We start from the raw sequence: 15,965 nt of genomic DNA on the forward strand, positions 1-15,965 counted from the left end.
AAAAGGGAAGAAAAAAAAAAGTTATTACAACTGCATGTGCTTCATCTGATGCTCAGAATTATTCTCCGTTGTTTAGGTGCAAGTTGGGCATACTGAATATGAGTGCAAATGCTATGTTCATTTATCAGTAGGGTTACAGCTCAAATAAATTCTTGGCAGCTATTTAAAATTAATTGCCGCTGTTATAGTTATTATAAGCATAAAATTTAACCTGGAAAGATAGACCTTTTAATTGAGACACTTTAAGGCTGATTATACTTGGATGACAAAGTAATTTCAAAGTAGACGATGTTAAATGTATCCATTCACCCTCAGGTAAGATGGCTGGAAATTTTTGACCTAATTAAGTAAAGGGAAAAATGTTTTTCAGAGTCTTGACAAGACTTCAAGCACTGGAGGAGTTGACAGATTTAGAAGAAGCTGGAAAACAAATAGTGACAAGATATGAAGTTATATACTCGCCTTAAAAAAGAAAAAATGGATTAAGAAAACAGGGCAAGGCTCAAATACGAGCTTAAGAGTTAGGAACCTTGTTTTCACCTGTTAATGGAAATAGAAAGAGGGAACTAGAAAAGGAAAAGTGTAAGTGAAAATTTTAATCATGTTCACCACAAGTCAAATTCAGAACATTCAAAAAGATTATCCATAAGGAAAATGGTGATGGGGCCAATTAGATAATAAGAGATGGAGGTGACTTTTGGGAAAAGGAGGACCATGATCTTAAATGGGTAAAAACACTCAATTTCATAATGAGCTGTTTTTTGGAAGAAGGAAGAAGAATCTTGCAGTAGTCCAAACAATATGTGATCTAGCCAAGTACCTTTTGAGCTGTGAAAAGGAAAATGACTCTAGCCTGAGACAGTTTGGTGAAGCCCAACACAACGTATCCTGAAAACTTACGCAAGCATTGTGGGATGTCTCCCCGCCATATTCCTCGACCCTCACAGGAGAGAATAGCTGTGTTAGATAGCTGATAGCCTTCTGCACAGCTGTAACTCACACTGGCACCCCAGCGATAATCAGATCCTTCCACTTTCCCATAGAGTACTGGTGGAGGGGGACCACAGGTGATAGCTGAATCACAAAAAGAAGAGTTTTAATTTCAAGATTTTATAGCAGTTAGGAGAATGCAACATCATATTTTGTTATAGTTTCGTAACTAAAAAATAAGTAAATCTATGCTGTTCAGCCTTAAAAAAAAAAAAAAAAAAAAAAAAAAAAAAAAAAAAAAAGCCTGTGTTGACAAAGCAGCCTGTAATAGACAGAAAAGCAATTTAAATACAAAAATACTACCTCTAGGCTTAGGAAGTCCCTGACCTGTTGCCGTAAGCCAGAAGAGCATATACCTTACCTAGTCTGAGTCCCTACAAAGTCATCGGTGATCACTGTTGGAAACAGGCTACTGAGCCAGGTATAAGTATTGTTAATATGTATGCATAAATATTTGCATTTTATTTTAAATTAATTTTGCAACACTATTCAAAGCCCTTTATACAGGTCTGTTCATTTACTTGTTCCTTTTCTTGCTTCCTTTTCAGAAGACAATGGACATTGGCTCTGTTCATAATTATGTGCTAAAGACTCTTTAGAACTACTCTGATGTTATCCAGTTTCTGAAAGAGTGCACAAAATGATGCAACTTGGAATGATCAAGTTTACATTTACACATCAGTTCTTTCAACAAAGAGCACATCTGAAAATCCACTCAGCCAGTGATTTCTACAACAGAAAGTATGGTCTGACAACTACACAGGCCAAAATTTAATTATAGACACTTCAAAGTGCTAGTGGATGTGGTGGCAGTCTAGGTCCTTTATAAGCAGCAGATGCCCTGGGCTGTTGTATTTAATCTCTAAACTGATGTAACAGTGCTCAGAATTTTCACCAGACCTCCTTATTCCTTAAAAGTTTGTTATTATTACAGTCCTATCCCCACTATGACCTTTATGTTAGTACTTGTAATCAACTATTTGTAAAGAATCTTTACAGCTACTTATGATGGCTACACTACTGCAACACAGGATTCTTTTAAGGTAAATATGGTTTGGAGGATCCATTCACAGAATTTTGGCCATTTAATACAAGATAAAAGAGCCAAAAAGGGAAAATGGGTACTTCATTCCTAGTTTTTTTCAGCTGACCACTCCAGTAATCTTCATCACAGATTGATTTGGTTCTACTGTCGTCATTAGTGTCAGTATTTTAACTAATTTTGTACCATGACATATATACTACATAAACACAAATGTTACACAAATATTTATTTGTATGTTTTAGTTGCATTTGCATGTTAATCATCCCAGAGAAGCTTTGACAATTTCTGTATAAAATGTAGGTATATATTTATATACAAATATAAATTTATTTATTTATTAGTGAATTTCATATATAGTATCAAAATAGTATTTGTAAATTATTTTTCAAATGCACACCTTTGCAAATGGGTTTACTCTGGTTCCAAGTGCTGTCCTTTATACAACGCAGGGTAGATGAACCAGAAGGCTCCATCAAATATCCTGGATTACATTGATAGCTGACTGTCTTATTAAAGGTGAAATCATTTCCAAACTGGATGCCATTTGCTAATACACCTGGATCTCCACAGCTGATCACTAGCAAGAAAAAGAAAAAAAAAAAAAGTGTTTGTTTGTTTGTTTGTTTTAACAAACACATAATGAAACATTGAACTGTGTATAGCTGATGTCCCTTTTATAGTGCACAAAGCAATAACAATTTTGAAAAATATATTTTGAACAAAATCAAAAACAATATTTTTTTCTAGTTTAGAATTTGAATTTTAAGGTTTTGCAATATAATAAGCCAAATATTATGCTAAAATACAATCAATTCATTAAATTATAGAATCACAGAATGGTTTGGGTTGGAAGGGGCTTCACCAATCATCTAATTCCAACCCCCCTGCCATGGGCAGGGACACCTCCCACTAGACCAGCTTGCTCAAAGCCCTATCCAACCTGGCCTTAAACACCTCCAGGGATGGGACATCCACAGCTTCTCTGGGCAACCTGTTCCAGTGCCTCACCACCCTCACAGTAAAGAGTTTCCTCCTAACATCTAATCTAAATCTCCCCTCTTTTAGTTTAAAACCGTTATTCCTTGTCCTATCACTACACTCCCTGACATGGAGTCCCTCCCCAGCTTTCCTGTACTCTTTAGGTACTGGAGGCTGCTATAAGGTCTCCCCAGTGCCTTCTCTTCTCCAGGCTGAACAACCCCAGCTCCCTCAGCCTGTCTTCATAGGAGAGGTGCTCCAGCCCCTTGATCATCTTCATGGCCCTCCTCTGGGGCCTTAGGCTATTTATCTGACATTACATCTATCAAGGAATGAGATTAGGTTGGTTTTCTAAAATGTTGTCTATGTTGTCACCCTTCCATACTTTTGAGTAACTTCCTCTCAGGGTCATGAGTGACCAGTAGCCTTTGCCACCCCTTTCCGCCAATCCCTGGGTGCCCGCGCTCAAGGCCAGCTCTGATACTGTGCTGACATGTAACCTGGGAACAGAGTGCAGCAGAAAGAGCTGAGAGCTGTGAGAAGCTTTGTCCAGGGCCTCCCACTTTGTTTGGTAGCTGCAGTTAAACTCAAAGCCTCACCTTTGGTCTTTGAGCCACATTGCGGTTATGCCTATGCCTGGCCACGTACCTCGCTGACTAGACTATCAGCTTGCTCTGGGACCTGCCTCATCACATGCTGACTTGCCTGGGGATCAGTGGATAATGCTTGACCCAGGTTACTGTCATTGGATCTGCTCTGCCCTTCTTGCTTGGTACTGTGGGTCTGGCCTCATCAGCAAGGTCACTGCACCTGCTGGCCTCGCTGACCTGCTCTGCTCTGCTGGAGTAGCTGAAACTCGCTGCTCCCTGACCCCTTAGTAGGATGAGTATCAGTCAGATATGGCTCAAATGGCTCACTGTATAAACTGGTGCAGCAATGTAGCCAACTAGATAAAATCTGATTTAGACCTGTGTACATAAGACACACACAAAAAAAAAAAAATCTAAAGAAAACTCTAGAGGAACACTTATTCTTAGGAATAATGTCATATTTTTAATTCACAAGACATTCACAAGATAAACAACTACAGAAAAGTTACCTATGTATCCATCTTAAAAAGATATTTCTGATAAAATATAGCATATATTAAAATTGAATGTACCTTTAAGCACATAAAATATTTATGTATCACAACACAGAGGAATGGGAAGAAATATATTTTTTTTCAATCTAGCAAAATAATCATTTTCAGAAGCAGGCTGGTGATCTTAGCACTTCAAAGCTTTAGAGGAAGAAAGTTTATTTCTGACCTGTGCAGTCTGGAGCAGTGCCAGTCCATGTTCCATTAGCAGTACAATGTCGAGTAGTCAGCCCTGAAGTTTTGTAACCTTCCCAGCAGGCATAAATGACCGAGCTGGAGAATAATATTCCATCACTGTATATTATCATACCATTGGCTGGAGTGCCAGGGTTCCCACAAGATACAGCTGTGAAAAAGGTTAAAAAAAAACAACAGTATTTCCATGACTGTTGACTAGCTGGGAAAAAAAAAAAAAAAGCAGTCGATTTTTAAACAGCATTCCACGTTCTAGCAAATATTACCAAGAAAATGCTTAATGGGTGTAATTTTTAGTTAATATCCTGACAGACCTATGCCTCTGATTTGCTCATAGTCACGTTTCTACTCCTGTCTTCTGGTATCTCCTCTTTCAGTTGCAAAAAAATAAATACAATCATTTCTTTCTTGAATCAAGAAAAGCATAGATGTTCTGTATTGGCATCAATATCTATTGAGCACCCGTAGCTCTACATTAATACAATGATGATGTTTAGCTTCATATATCTAAGATTTAGAAAGGGGTTTAATTAAGGTGTTGTTTTTTTTTGCCAGCAGACCAGACAATCGTGGGAGAAGAATTTTTTTCTTTGCTTGCTTGCTTGCTTGTTTAATTATTTTTCCTAACATTTCTGTAAGGCGTCTTTATTTGACCATCCCTGCAGAGAAGACACTGGCAAAAGTATCATAAAATTCCAGTTCTGTGCAGAAGTTACTCCTCTTTATATGAATAAAATAAAAATAGCATGAGGTTAAGTGATTAGCAGTGTTAATCAAGAGTTAGGAAGAGAAGTGCATATAAATCAAACTCTTTCCTTCAGTCTTCCCTGAAACTTGAATTGGTTCATGAGACTGAAAGAACATACTTATGATGAGTCTTCCAGAGGTTTCAAGAGCTGGCAAGAGTTTCTTCTCTTCTACAACGTGCGCATGCGTGTGTGCACATACACATAGAGTATCTAAAGGTGTTAAATGTTTAGTCTAACCCAATGGTATCATCAAATATAAAATTAAATTTAATGGCTTGGAATAAAGTGGTGGGATAAATCTGGAAAACAGCCAAATGCCCACTCAGATGCTCACTCACTCCCCCTCCTCAGAAGGAAGGATGCCAAAGCTCATGGATCAAGAAAGACAGAGGAATTCCTTACTAATTACCATGGTGGGCCAAACAGACTCAGCTTGGAGGACATTAATATAACACATTGCTAATTAAAATTGATTTGGACAGGGACAAAAACACAGACATTACAACAACACTTTTCCTCCCCTCTTTCACAAAGTTAACTTCACTTCCTTATTGCAGGCTTCTCTAACAACCTGTCAAGAGGTGCGAGGAGGTGGGAGGGCTACATTTACTACACAGCAGTATGGTGTAGAAACTGTAGCTCCTTCTTTCTTTTCAAACTGGAGGAATTCTAGTCATAATGTTAATAAAACAAATTAAAGACCATTTGCAGATACTGGTCAAGGTAAAACATTGACCTGCATTAGAAAAACTTGGATACATTCATGAAAATTAAATGTATTTATGGAATTTACACAGGGACAATGAGTCTTCAGATGCTTAATATTTGACAAAACAAGAATTTGCAGTAATTAACTATAAAATAATCCTTACAATATACATATAATGTTTATTACTTTTCCTCATATTTGGTTAATTCAGTTTATGACACTCTGAGAGCAATCTAGTCTTCCCATTTATGCTAATAACAGAATCACAGAATCACAGAATGGTTTATGTTGGAAGGGAGCTTTGGAGGTCATCTGATCCAACCACCAGGGAGACTCCACGACCTCTCTGGGCAATCTGTGCCAGTATTTAGTCACCCCTAGTCACAGTGAAAAAGTGTTTCCTCGTGTTCAGATGGGAGTTCCTGTGTTTCAGTTTGCACCCATTGCCTCTGGGCACCACCAAAAAGAGCCTGGCTCCAAACTCTACACACTCTCTCTTCAGGTATTTATATGCATTGATAAGATCTCCCCTGAGCTTTCTCTTCTCCATGCTGAATAGTCCCAACTCTTTCAGCTTCTCTTCATAGAGGTACTCCAGTCCTTTAATCATCTCTGTGGCCCTTTATTGGACTCTTTCAAGTATGTCCACATCTCTCTTTAATTGGGGGGCCCAAACACTGGACACAGCACTCCAGGTGTGGCCTCACCAACACTGAGTAGAGGGGAAGGATCACCTCTTGTGACCTGCTGGGGATACTTTGCCTAATGAAGCCAAGATTATCGTTAGCCTTTTTTGCAGCAAGGCCATATTATTGGCTCATGTTCAAATTGGTGGCAAACAGGATCCCCAGGTCCTTTTCTGCAAAACTGATTTCCAGCTGGGTGGCCACCCAGAATAACAGTTATAATTTAATAGTTTTAGATTACAGGATTCTGTTAAACATAATTTGCCAAATAAAAAATGATTTAGGCGATTACTGATGTTTGGAATCACTCATAAATGTCTTTATTTTAAATTGAGGTTTTATTCACTTTTCACATTTAAAATTTTGAAGAGAAAAATCCAGTAGGATGGAACTTGAAACTTCTGTCATGAATGGAAGTAGTAGCAGGAAGCATTAAGTGAACTATGTTGGTGGTGATACACAATTGTCAATATGGAATGATCTAAGAAAGGGTGCACAGCTTTAGTTTTCAAATTGAAAACACTCCAACTCCTTCAGGAAACTGGCATTAACTTTTGTTATCTTCATTCCCATGAACCATACTCTCTTTATATTCACCAATGTACCTGTACATGGAAAATAGCCTTAGATACATTTAACTTTAATTTTGTGATCATGGTATTGTTCAAACATACCAACAGGAACATGCAAAAAAAGTTTATACAAATTTTTCTGAGAAGTTTCATAACAAATAGAACACTGTAGCTTTATCTTCCACTGTTTTATTATTGTTATTGTTACTGTTATTGTAAAATCATGATTTCAAAATGACATGGAAGGTCTACCATATTAAAATTATTATTATGGCCTTCAGATAGGAGTAAAAAGGAAGAGGTGTATTTCTCATAATTACTTCAACTTCATCATTTTGCAGGCTAGACAGAAATACAATATCAGACTCCCTGCTTTTCTCTGCTGTAGGACTGTTACAGTTGTCTCTATATGATCCAGGTTGCTTTGTAGGCGTCCCAGTCTGCCCCTAAATCATCTGTATTTTTGGTACAGACAAAACTTTAAAGGATTTGTCTTTAGATTTGTTTTGAATTACTAAGGCACTCAGTGATCACACAATGTGATACAACTGTATTCTAGCTATCCAGTATTTACTACAGATTTGACTGACCTCAAAAGGGTTGTATGGAATGCTCTGTAAAGAATATGTGTAACTGACCTGTAACTGCTCACTGCAAACTTTACTGCAGCAACATTTTAAATGACTTTTGCTTTTGCTATTAGAGAACCACAACTCCAATGATCTCTACTGATCAAGAAGTACTGAGTAACAGTCTGCTATAGCCCACTAAAACCTCAGCCAAGAAAATAAAAATAGAATATACGCTGGAATAGCCCTCTTTTAATTTTTTTTTTAGCTGAAATATGCTTCATATCAGATAATCGAAACAGAAGCAGACACAAGTGCTTTTGTTTTACACGTGGGTAACTGACCATTAATATGTAATGTGTAACGTAAATTTCCTTGTGAGTCTGAAAAAAGTTGATTGCAAATTGTTACTAAATGACATGGACACAACTGGCATACCAAAGATTAAAGTAAAATGTAAGGAAGAGAGATAAACTTAAATGAAAAATATAGATACTGGTGTTTATCCATTATTCCCAGCTTTTGGTTACTAATATTGGGCTGAGGAATCACAATGTGATGGTCAGATATCCTGTCTCTTTCTGGACATAAGTGAAATCAGTCTACAGACAGAACCCTGATATGATGAATCCCAAAAGGATAAGACAGCCCTTTTTATTACAAATTGTCATCCCAAAGCCTGAAGATCGTAGAGATTATTGACAGAAATGCCATGTTTTTTGTTGATTTCACTGCCAGCTGCTATGTTTAGTTTCTAAAACTAAAAAAAAAAATAAAAATCTATGTTTAGTTCTATGATTTTAGTTCCACTTGTGCAGATCTTGGTTCTGTACAGGCATGATATTCAGTGAAGGTGTTGATGCAAAATTTATCCATGCTCTTTCTCTTTCTAATAGGGAGCTTTTCATATCTTAAAAAAGAAACAGCAATTCTCAGAATTCTGCAGGAAGGAATGTTTATGGTGCTTCTGAGAATACTTGGGCTCCTCTCCGCTTCTTTTGACCTCAAATGTTCTGAAGGATTTTTGTTTGAAAACATTTACCATCAAGACCATCTGTGAAAACGACAATGAGGACTCTAATGACTTTTTTGCCAATAATGGCAATGCCAGAACTGGCATGGAGCCAGGGTTATCAATTCTGAGGCAACTTTCAGCAAGTAGTAATTTAAATAGTTCCCTTCCTTCCTTCTTCTTTTCTGCCTGTGGGGTAATATGTATTGACAGGAAACCTTTTAAATATTCTTGGGTTTTATAAGCATTTGGGGGTCTGTGGTGATCTATATCAATTTATTTAGCAGGTGCCAAATCACTCAAACAATCACAGATTCAAAGAAAGGGATTAACACACTAAGATCTTATCCAGTGTGTGACTTCCTGATGGGTGGAAAAAATATCAACTATATTTATTGGCAAGCTGAGATCAAGCCAGTTATAAATTCAGAGGGTTTGGAAACCCCCATCTTGTTACTGTGACATGCATTACACAGAGTGTACAGCTTAAAAGATGGTCTCCTCCTAATCTCTTTGTTACTTATACTAAACAAAAAACAATCCAAGTAGAAGAGAAAAATGGAAAGAAAGGTTTCACTTCTTTTGTTTTTCTGGAAACATAAGGTTGAAGAAAAAGAAAAAAAGAAACAAAACCAGCAGCATTTCACACAACACTGATTGCCACTGCTTGCTGCCATACTTAATGTCTTCATGCACGGACAGAAGAAAGGACACTGAACAACTTATATTTTCTACTGTAAATATTGATCCTGTGCCCACTGACATTTTAAAACAGCTATGGTGATATCTACACTGACAGAGAACCAGTCTGTGCTGAAGGATACTGAAAAAAAACCATTGTTACATGAGGAGACTGAGACTGTGATAAAATCCCTAAGCAAAAAACATCATGAATTTGTAAAAGACATTTTATCCCATCTTCCGGCTGATCATTTAGTATAGCAGAAAAGATAGTACAGAATCCATTAACTCCAATGAATTAGATAAACCAACTTTTCAAGCACTCTTGGAAAGCAAGAAGTCATTTTAAAACTTTAGTCTTCCATTACTGGTTTTCAATTCTGACATTGCATAAAAAGAATAAGAGTTTTTTATTACATATTTTTAAATTTTATTCTTAATTGTGTTTTCCAGAAATATTCTTTGTTGCTTTTCTTCTGAAAGAGCTAGCATAAAAACAATCTCTTTCATAAAAATTAAATCTAATTTATGTAGAGAAATATTTGTTTATTTATACTTAGTTAAGAAAACATTATTTTTTCATTTGTTCAGTCCTTGATGTGTAGACACTACACAGAAAGATAATATGAAAATACTTTATTGCTAGAAGATGGATGACAGATTTACTTATCACTCCATTTTCATATTTTCAATCAGTACCATTTAATTTTACATTTAACTTAGATATCTATTCTCTATTTCCAGTCTCATTATTTGTTTATTGTATTATTTTCTCAAAGTTTTTTTTTTATAAATATATACTCCAATATATACTTAGTTTGGACTTAGGTTTTAAAACAAAGCATTAAATGCTTGCAAACTGTATCAAATTTCTGCAGAGAAATTTGAAAGCATTTTTTTTGTCATATAATTTTCTTTCTAATTAAATAATAAAATTTCATTAGTAAGGTATTCAATGGTGTCATAAATGTCGATGCTGTCATCAATACCTACCTTCACACACAGGCTGTATACCTGACCAAGAACTATTAAGCAGGCATGTTCGTTCTGCAGATCCTCTCAGCTGATAACCCATTTCACAGGAGAAACGTAGCAGACTTTTTATTTTGAACTCATCCCCTAGTCTAGACCCATGAGCTGGTATTCCTGGATCATCACAATAGCCAGGATTATTTCCTATAAAAAACAACACAGCAGAATTATTGGGACAGAAGTTATACGTAACTGCAATGGTAGTGGTACGATTCTCTCTTGCGAATAATACTACTAACTGGATTGTTTCTATTACAGTCAACCACTTTTCTTCCAGGTGTCATGAAACTAAAGATGAAAATGGCATGTATTTTTAACCTACTTCTTATCTTGGATCTAAACAGACCTAAACATAGCATTTGATATAAATGAGAGAGAAAAGACAATTTACACAGGAAGCACCCCGTCAACATTTCTGAAAAAAAATTTTTAAATAATAATAATTTTCTACACATGGTATTTTATTGTTCAACTCTCTAAGAGTATTAACTTCTGATAAGAAAAATTAGAGAACAGAAAGAGTGAGTAAAATCATATTTAATATTCTTAATAAATATATCTGAAATACTTGTATCTGCAGGAAAGACTAAATGGTATCTCTGTGCCTATCAGGAACAGAAATCTGCTTACCTTTTTAGTTACTATGCAACTGTTGGCTACAGGGTTAGAAGAGAAAAAAAGTGCAGCAAAACAGTCCTCTCAAACATGTCTTTACAGGTCTGATGAACTAATCAACTGCCTTGTCAGATAAAGTAGATGCTACAGTAAGAGCTACCCAAGGTTGACAAGGAAGTATGGTCTCAGTAGCAATGATTAAATAAATTTTCTCATAAAATTGTCTCTCCCCTAAACTGTCATTCACAATGGTCCATAGAAAAAGTTTCTATTTTATAATCCTTCATTTTCTTTTTTTTTTTTTTTAAGTTATACCTCTGAATTTCTATTCAAAAGGTAGGTTTTTTTTTTTTTTTTTTTTTTTTTTTTCCAAAATATGCCTATGTAGTTCCACGGGTTGAACTTGATATCTTTTTATATAGTTTTATCATTTCAATAACACACACTTCTCAAGAAAAAATCTTGAACAATAGCAAAACGGTTGAGAAAACTCATAAAAAAAATCTTATTTTAGAAATGAAAATTTGTATTTGTCAGAAAGTATGATTTTAGAGTGTGCAGCAGGAGGTCTTCGGTATAGCAAGTTTGAGACAAACAGGCCTTGGTTGTGTCCACTTTGCTTAGTGCTAGCTTCTTCTAGAACAGATTATTCTTGTTACCCTGCTGTGCAGCATTTGGACCTAGATTTCCTTGTCTAAATACATACTTGGAAACATGTGAGTGTCTTGAAGCCAGCTGGTACATTCTGTCTACACATGTACTATTAAACTTACTCTCTGAAACTGGTGACTGCATCCAAAGTGCCCACTGAGAATGATCTCCAGCACTAACTCACAAACCACCTGTGCATTATTAGATGGGGTGCTCACTGGGATGACTGAAAACCATTCCAGGGACTATTCTGTGGTTTAGGTGATCAAGTACTAGTGTCCAGGATCTACATCCCAGCACTTTTCAATCAGCAGTCCAGATATGGCCTCTGAATGCCACTTCCTTCCCTTTTCCCCAAGACATTACTATTTCACAGGCATTTTCTCTGTTTAAAATGCATGAAATAGTATGAGGGCTGTGATTCAGGCTATCACTGTAGTGTGTTTATAGCATGAAACTGAGATATGTGGGAGAGACTTTGGCTTGGAGGAACTGTTCAGGGAAGAAGGATCTAGGGTTCCAAAATTCTGATGATGTCCCATTTTGCTTGTGGACATAGATGCTGTGGAAATTATCCTAGATAAAGGACCATATTTTTTTTCTTTGGACACTAGTTTTGTCTTGGAGAAAGCTTAAACTAGAGCCAAGCAAATTTATAGGCAAACAGTACAGACAAAGACAATCCTAGAGTTCTGGAGTCTAGGCGCTTTTTATTTAGCAATGTAGATGATTACATGTTCATTACTGAAAAATAAGTGGGAGTCATCCTAAAAAAAATCTCATTCAGTGTGACTCTGAACACTCTCAACTATCACTTATCTCATAAGATACAAGTGGCCATCACTGAATCAGGTCCCAGGGGAAAACAACATGGAGATCGTATTTATATCATCAAGCATTCAGACATATATCAATATATAAAAAAGAAATAAGCCCAATGCAGAAAGAGGTTTCAAGACTGTTTTACATACCTCTTTAGTATAAGCCAAATTAGCTGTCTCATTTGTCCTGGACCCAATCATTCTTTCACTGACATTCTGAATACAAATTATTTGTATATTTTTAAAAGGAGTCAGCTCCTGAATATCTAACATGGAAAGTGTAGTTACTTTTATAATTCTAAATGCTTTAGAGAAATCAGACACTTTTTATTTTTTTAATTAACACAGATTGCTTTCTCCTTTTCCTACAGAATCTCCTTGCTTACAAGAGGGCGTCAGACCAAAATCAAACTTAGAAAATTAAATTCTGCATCAGTAACAATGTTTTAGTTGCACTAGATGTTTTCATTTCTGATGGGATGATGACAGTAGTCTTTCATGGTCAAAAAAATCTATATTTTTATAATACAGACACAAGTCTATAAAAAGTCTCTAAAAATATTATCACACTGAGGACTGTTATCTGAAGAGTCTCAATTGCTAGAGATTAGAATTTCTTTCCACCAGAATCAGAATCTCCTTTGTGGTAGGAAATGTTGGGTAATAGCACCAGAGGGCTCTGACATTTAAAATTTTAAAGTCTTGATGCAATCTCAGATCTGGCACCTTTTACTGGACAAAAAGGTGACTGACATAAACCTGAGCTTAAGATAAGCAAGAAAAGGCCAATTCTGTGTGGAAATTATCCATATGACTGTCCTGCAGAGATTCCTTTCAGGTTTAGGCATAAAGACCAAGACAGCAATGAGCCCTAGAGCTGTGTGAAGACTCTAATTAAACTTTCTTCTTTAAGCAGTAGAGAGCAGACAGGATACGTGAGTGATTTAAATTTACTTCCTTTCCACAGTGCTTCAAATTCTGTTCAGCGTCTTTACAGAATCAGTTTATGAATGGACTGTTGTTCAAGAACTCTAAATAAGAGTACAAAACTTAAATATCTTACACCTATTTGAATTAATGAATAATGGTCAAATCTGAATTGAACCACAATGAACCAGATGGGCTTAGGGGAAGATATAAGAAGATTTTATAATGTGCAATAATGGAACAATTTTCTCATTAGACAATTTTCTCCCACAACTTTACAGGTAATTGCTTTCTTGTATTCTGTAGTGTATAGGCTTGTTTCTGTTATAAAACTAATTAATATGCTGTGGATGTCCTTAGTAGCCAATCCTGATCTGAACTCTTGACTTCAACAAAAACATACAATGTTTTATGGCTCCTTCGAAATTTGCATAGTTAGTCTGGGGGGGAATAAACTGTTCATGAACTTCCTGGCAGCACTAAAAACAATGCTATAAACAAAGGTTTCTAATATTTGCACATTGTCATACTAATAAAGAATACTCCTGTAAGTGAAAAAACGAACATAAGGCAGGAAGTTTACCAACCGGTACATTTGCTGCGGTGTTTTTTAATCAACATTTTTATGTGTAACAATCTATATTTACACAACAGTAATAAATGTATACATGTAAAGAAGAACTCTAACAGTTTCAAACAGTGTTTTTTGGCATCTATTTACTGCAGCATCCAACTGTATCATCTAACTAAAGAGCAAAGGTACCACAGTAATGACAAAGAGAATTGGAGCAAATGTTTTCAAATATTTCAATAAATGGTTATAATTTATCTGAGTGGCTTTTGGTGAATTAAAAGATAACTGGAAAAACAAACAAACAAAAAAAAAAAACACACCACAAATATCTGACTCCAGTTAAAATTGCTTGAGAATACCCTTATTCATGTAATTACAAGGTGGTTTGTACAACTACCTGAACAGTGAGGGAGAGTCCCACTCCAGTGGCTATCTTCTTGGCACTCCCTTGTAGAATTTCCTATGAGCCTTCGACCCGCTGTACAAGAATAGTGAATTATGGAGCCATATGTAAATTTGTCTCCTGAAAGAACTGCATTGGCAGGTACCCCAGGATGTCCACAAGAAATGGCTGGCGGAGGAAACAGCACAATATTATAAGATATATTTATGGCACAGAATAAGCATGTTATAAGCATTACATACAAAGCCAGTACACAAAATAAACTTATTTCTGGATTTCTGCTCTTTCATCTTTTAAGTTTCACTGTCACTATAGATCACTTACTGGTCCTTCATAATACTTGATATAGAAACTATATGTAAAACTAACTTATCCAGCTTTCCCTAGAGATATACAGAACTCTCCTTCCTCATTCATTTCTATTCATTGTCCTCACCTACAAACTATACAGATCTTTTCTGTTAAGGCTGGGAAAGAAGAAACAGAAGAAGGTTAATGTTGCAGTGTGCATCTTTATTACAGATATAGTAATGCTAAGTAGTTTTACCATACCTATAAAATAACTAGAGGCAGTTTAGGCAGTACAGAGAAATAATAAAAAAAATAATAATCTGTATTATTATTTTAGCAATGTGTTGCACTAAAGTGAGCAAGAGGAAAATGAGTTACTGATCATTCTGGTAAATTATGAATTATATTTATGCTTAAGTTAATGGGTACATTTTGTTTGAGAAAAAATCACCTCTACTGTTTTGGTATAGAATAACTTTCAAACAAGTAGTTGAGAACTGTTATATGAGGAAACATGGAACCATTTGTCATTTTAAGGTGAGGTAGAAATAAAATTCTGAATGCTTTCTGTGCAAAACTTAGGTCATGCAGTGGAGAAAGAAAATCAAAGAATATATATTTTACATAACTGTAGTAATAGTCACTCAACTTAAACAGGCAGCACTTAAGCAAGAGGTATTGAGCTTGAGAAGCCTTAAAAGTTACTTGAGTATATGATCTATGGGTCAAATATATTTTTAAAGAAGAAAAAAAAAGACTTAATTATGGACAACTTCTGATGACTATTGTTTCTGACATTCATCAAAATTATTTGTGTTATAGTTGGTCCCATGATAATATCAAACTGACTGCAGAATGGATTTTTTCCAAAAGGCATGGTCCTGACCACTTTTCTTCACACACAGCTGTGTGTTCCTGCTGCTTTCCTTGAGCTGGCACAAGTATTCATGTGGCAAACGGTAACCAAATCAGGACACTGATCTGGCTGAACAGTACACCCACAGAAATAATAACAATAATTAAAAAGTGTTTAGTTTTAGTTTTTAGCCAGATCAATTACTTTAATGAGCTCGCTGCACTACCATGCAAATGCAAGTCCTGCCACAATTCTGAAGGAGCTGCAGTGGGGGAAAAGGAGAGGTTAATGGAAACATCAGAGTTCTTGGAAGAAAAATCATGTAGATAACCTTAATGTGTTCGTATAATGATTTGTAGTGAGTAGCATAAAATTTTCCTAGCTTAAAAAGAAAATAATCCGTTTTTAAGCAATGGCGCTCGTGTACTACCTTGCATGTAAAAGAGCAATGCTCTTCTACTTTTCTAC

At 35.9% G+C, this 15,965-nt stretch overlaps 1 protein-coding gene across 5 annotated transcripts in view; it reads right to left on the reverse strand.

Moving 5' to 3' along the window:
- CSMD1 (CUB and Sushi multiple domains 1) overlaps nucleotides 1-15,965 on the reverse strand; it is a 1,148,093-nt gene that overhangs the window by 32,828 nt on the left and 1,099,300 nt on the right. For all 5 annotated transcript variants that reach the window (XM_040551456.1, XM_040551454.1, XM_040551453.1 and 2 more), the window contains 5 exons: nucleotides 14,345-14,518; nucleotides 10,321-10,503; nucleotides 4,324-4,500; nucleotides 2,433-2,612; nucleotides 901-1,074 (listed from right to left, as the gene is read on the reverse strand). In XM_040551456.1, coding sequence (XP_040407390.1) covers nucleotides 901-1,074; nucleotides 2,433-2,612; nucleotides 4,324-4,500; nucleotides 10,321-10,503; nucleotides 14,345-14,518 — 888 coding nt within the window. The remainder of the gene's footprint in view (nucleotides 1-900; nucleotides 1,075-2,432; nucleotides 2,613-4,323; nucleotides 4,501-10,320; nucleotides 10,504-14,344; nucleotides 14,519-15,965) is intronic.

The sequence above is a fragment of the Cygnus olor genome, chromosome 3 (assembly GCF_009769625.2).
Source record: "Cygnus olor isolate bCygOlo1 chromosome 3, bCygOlo1.pri.v2, whole genome shotgun sequence".
NCBI classification, from domain to species: Eukaryota; Metazoa; Chordata; class Aves; order Anseriformes; family Anatidae; genus Cygnus; species Cygnus olor.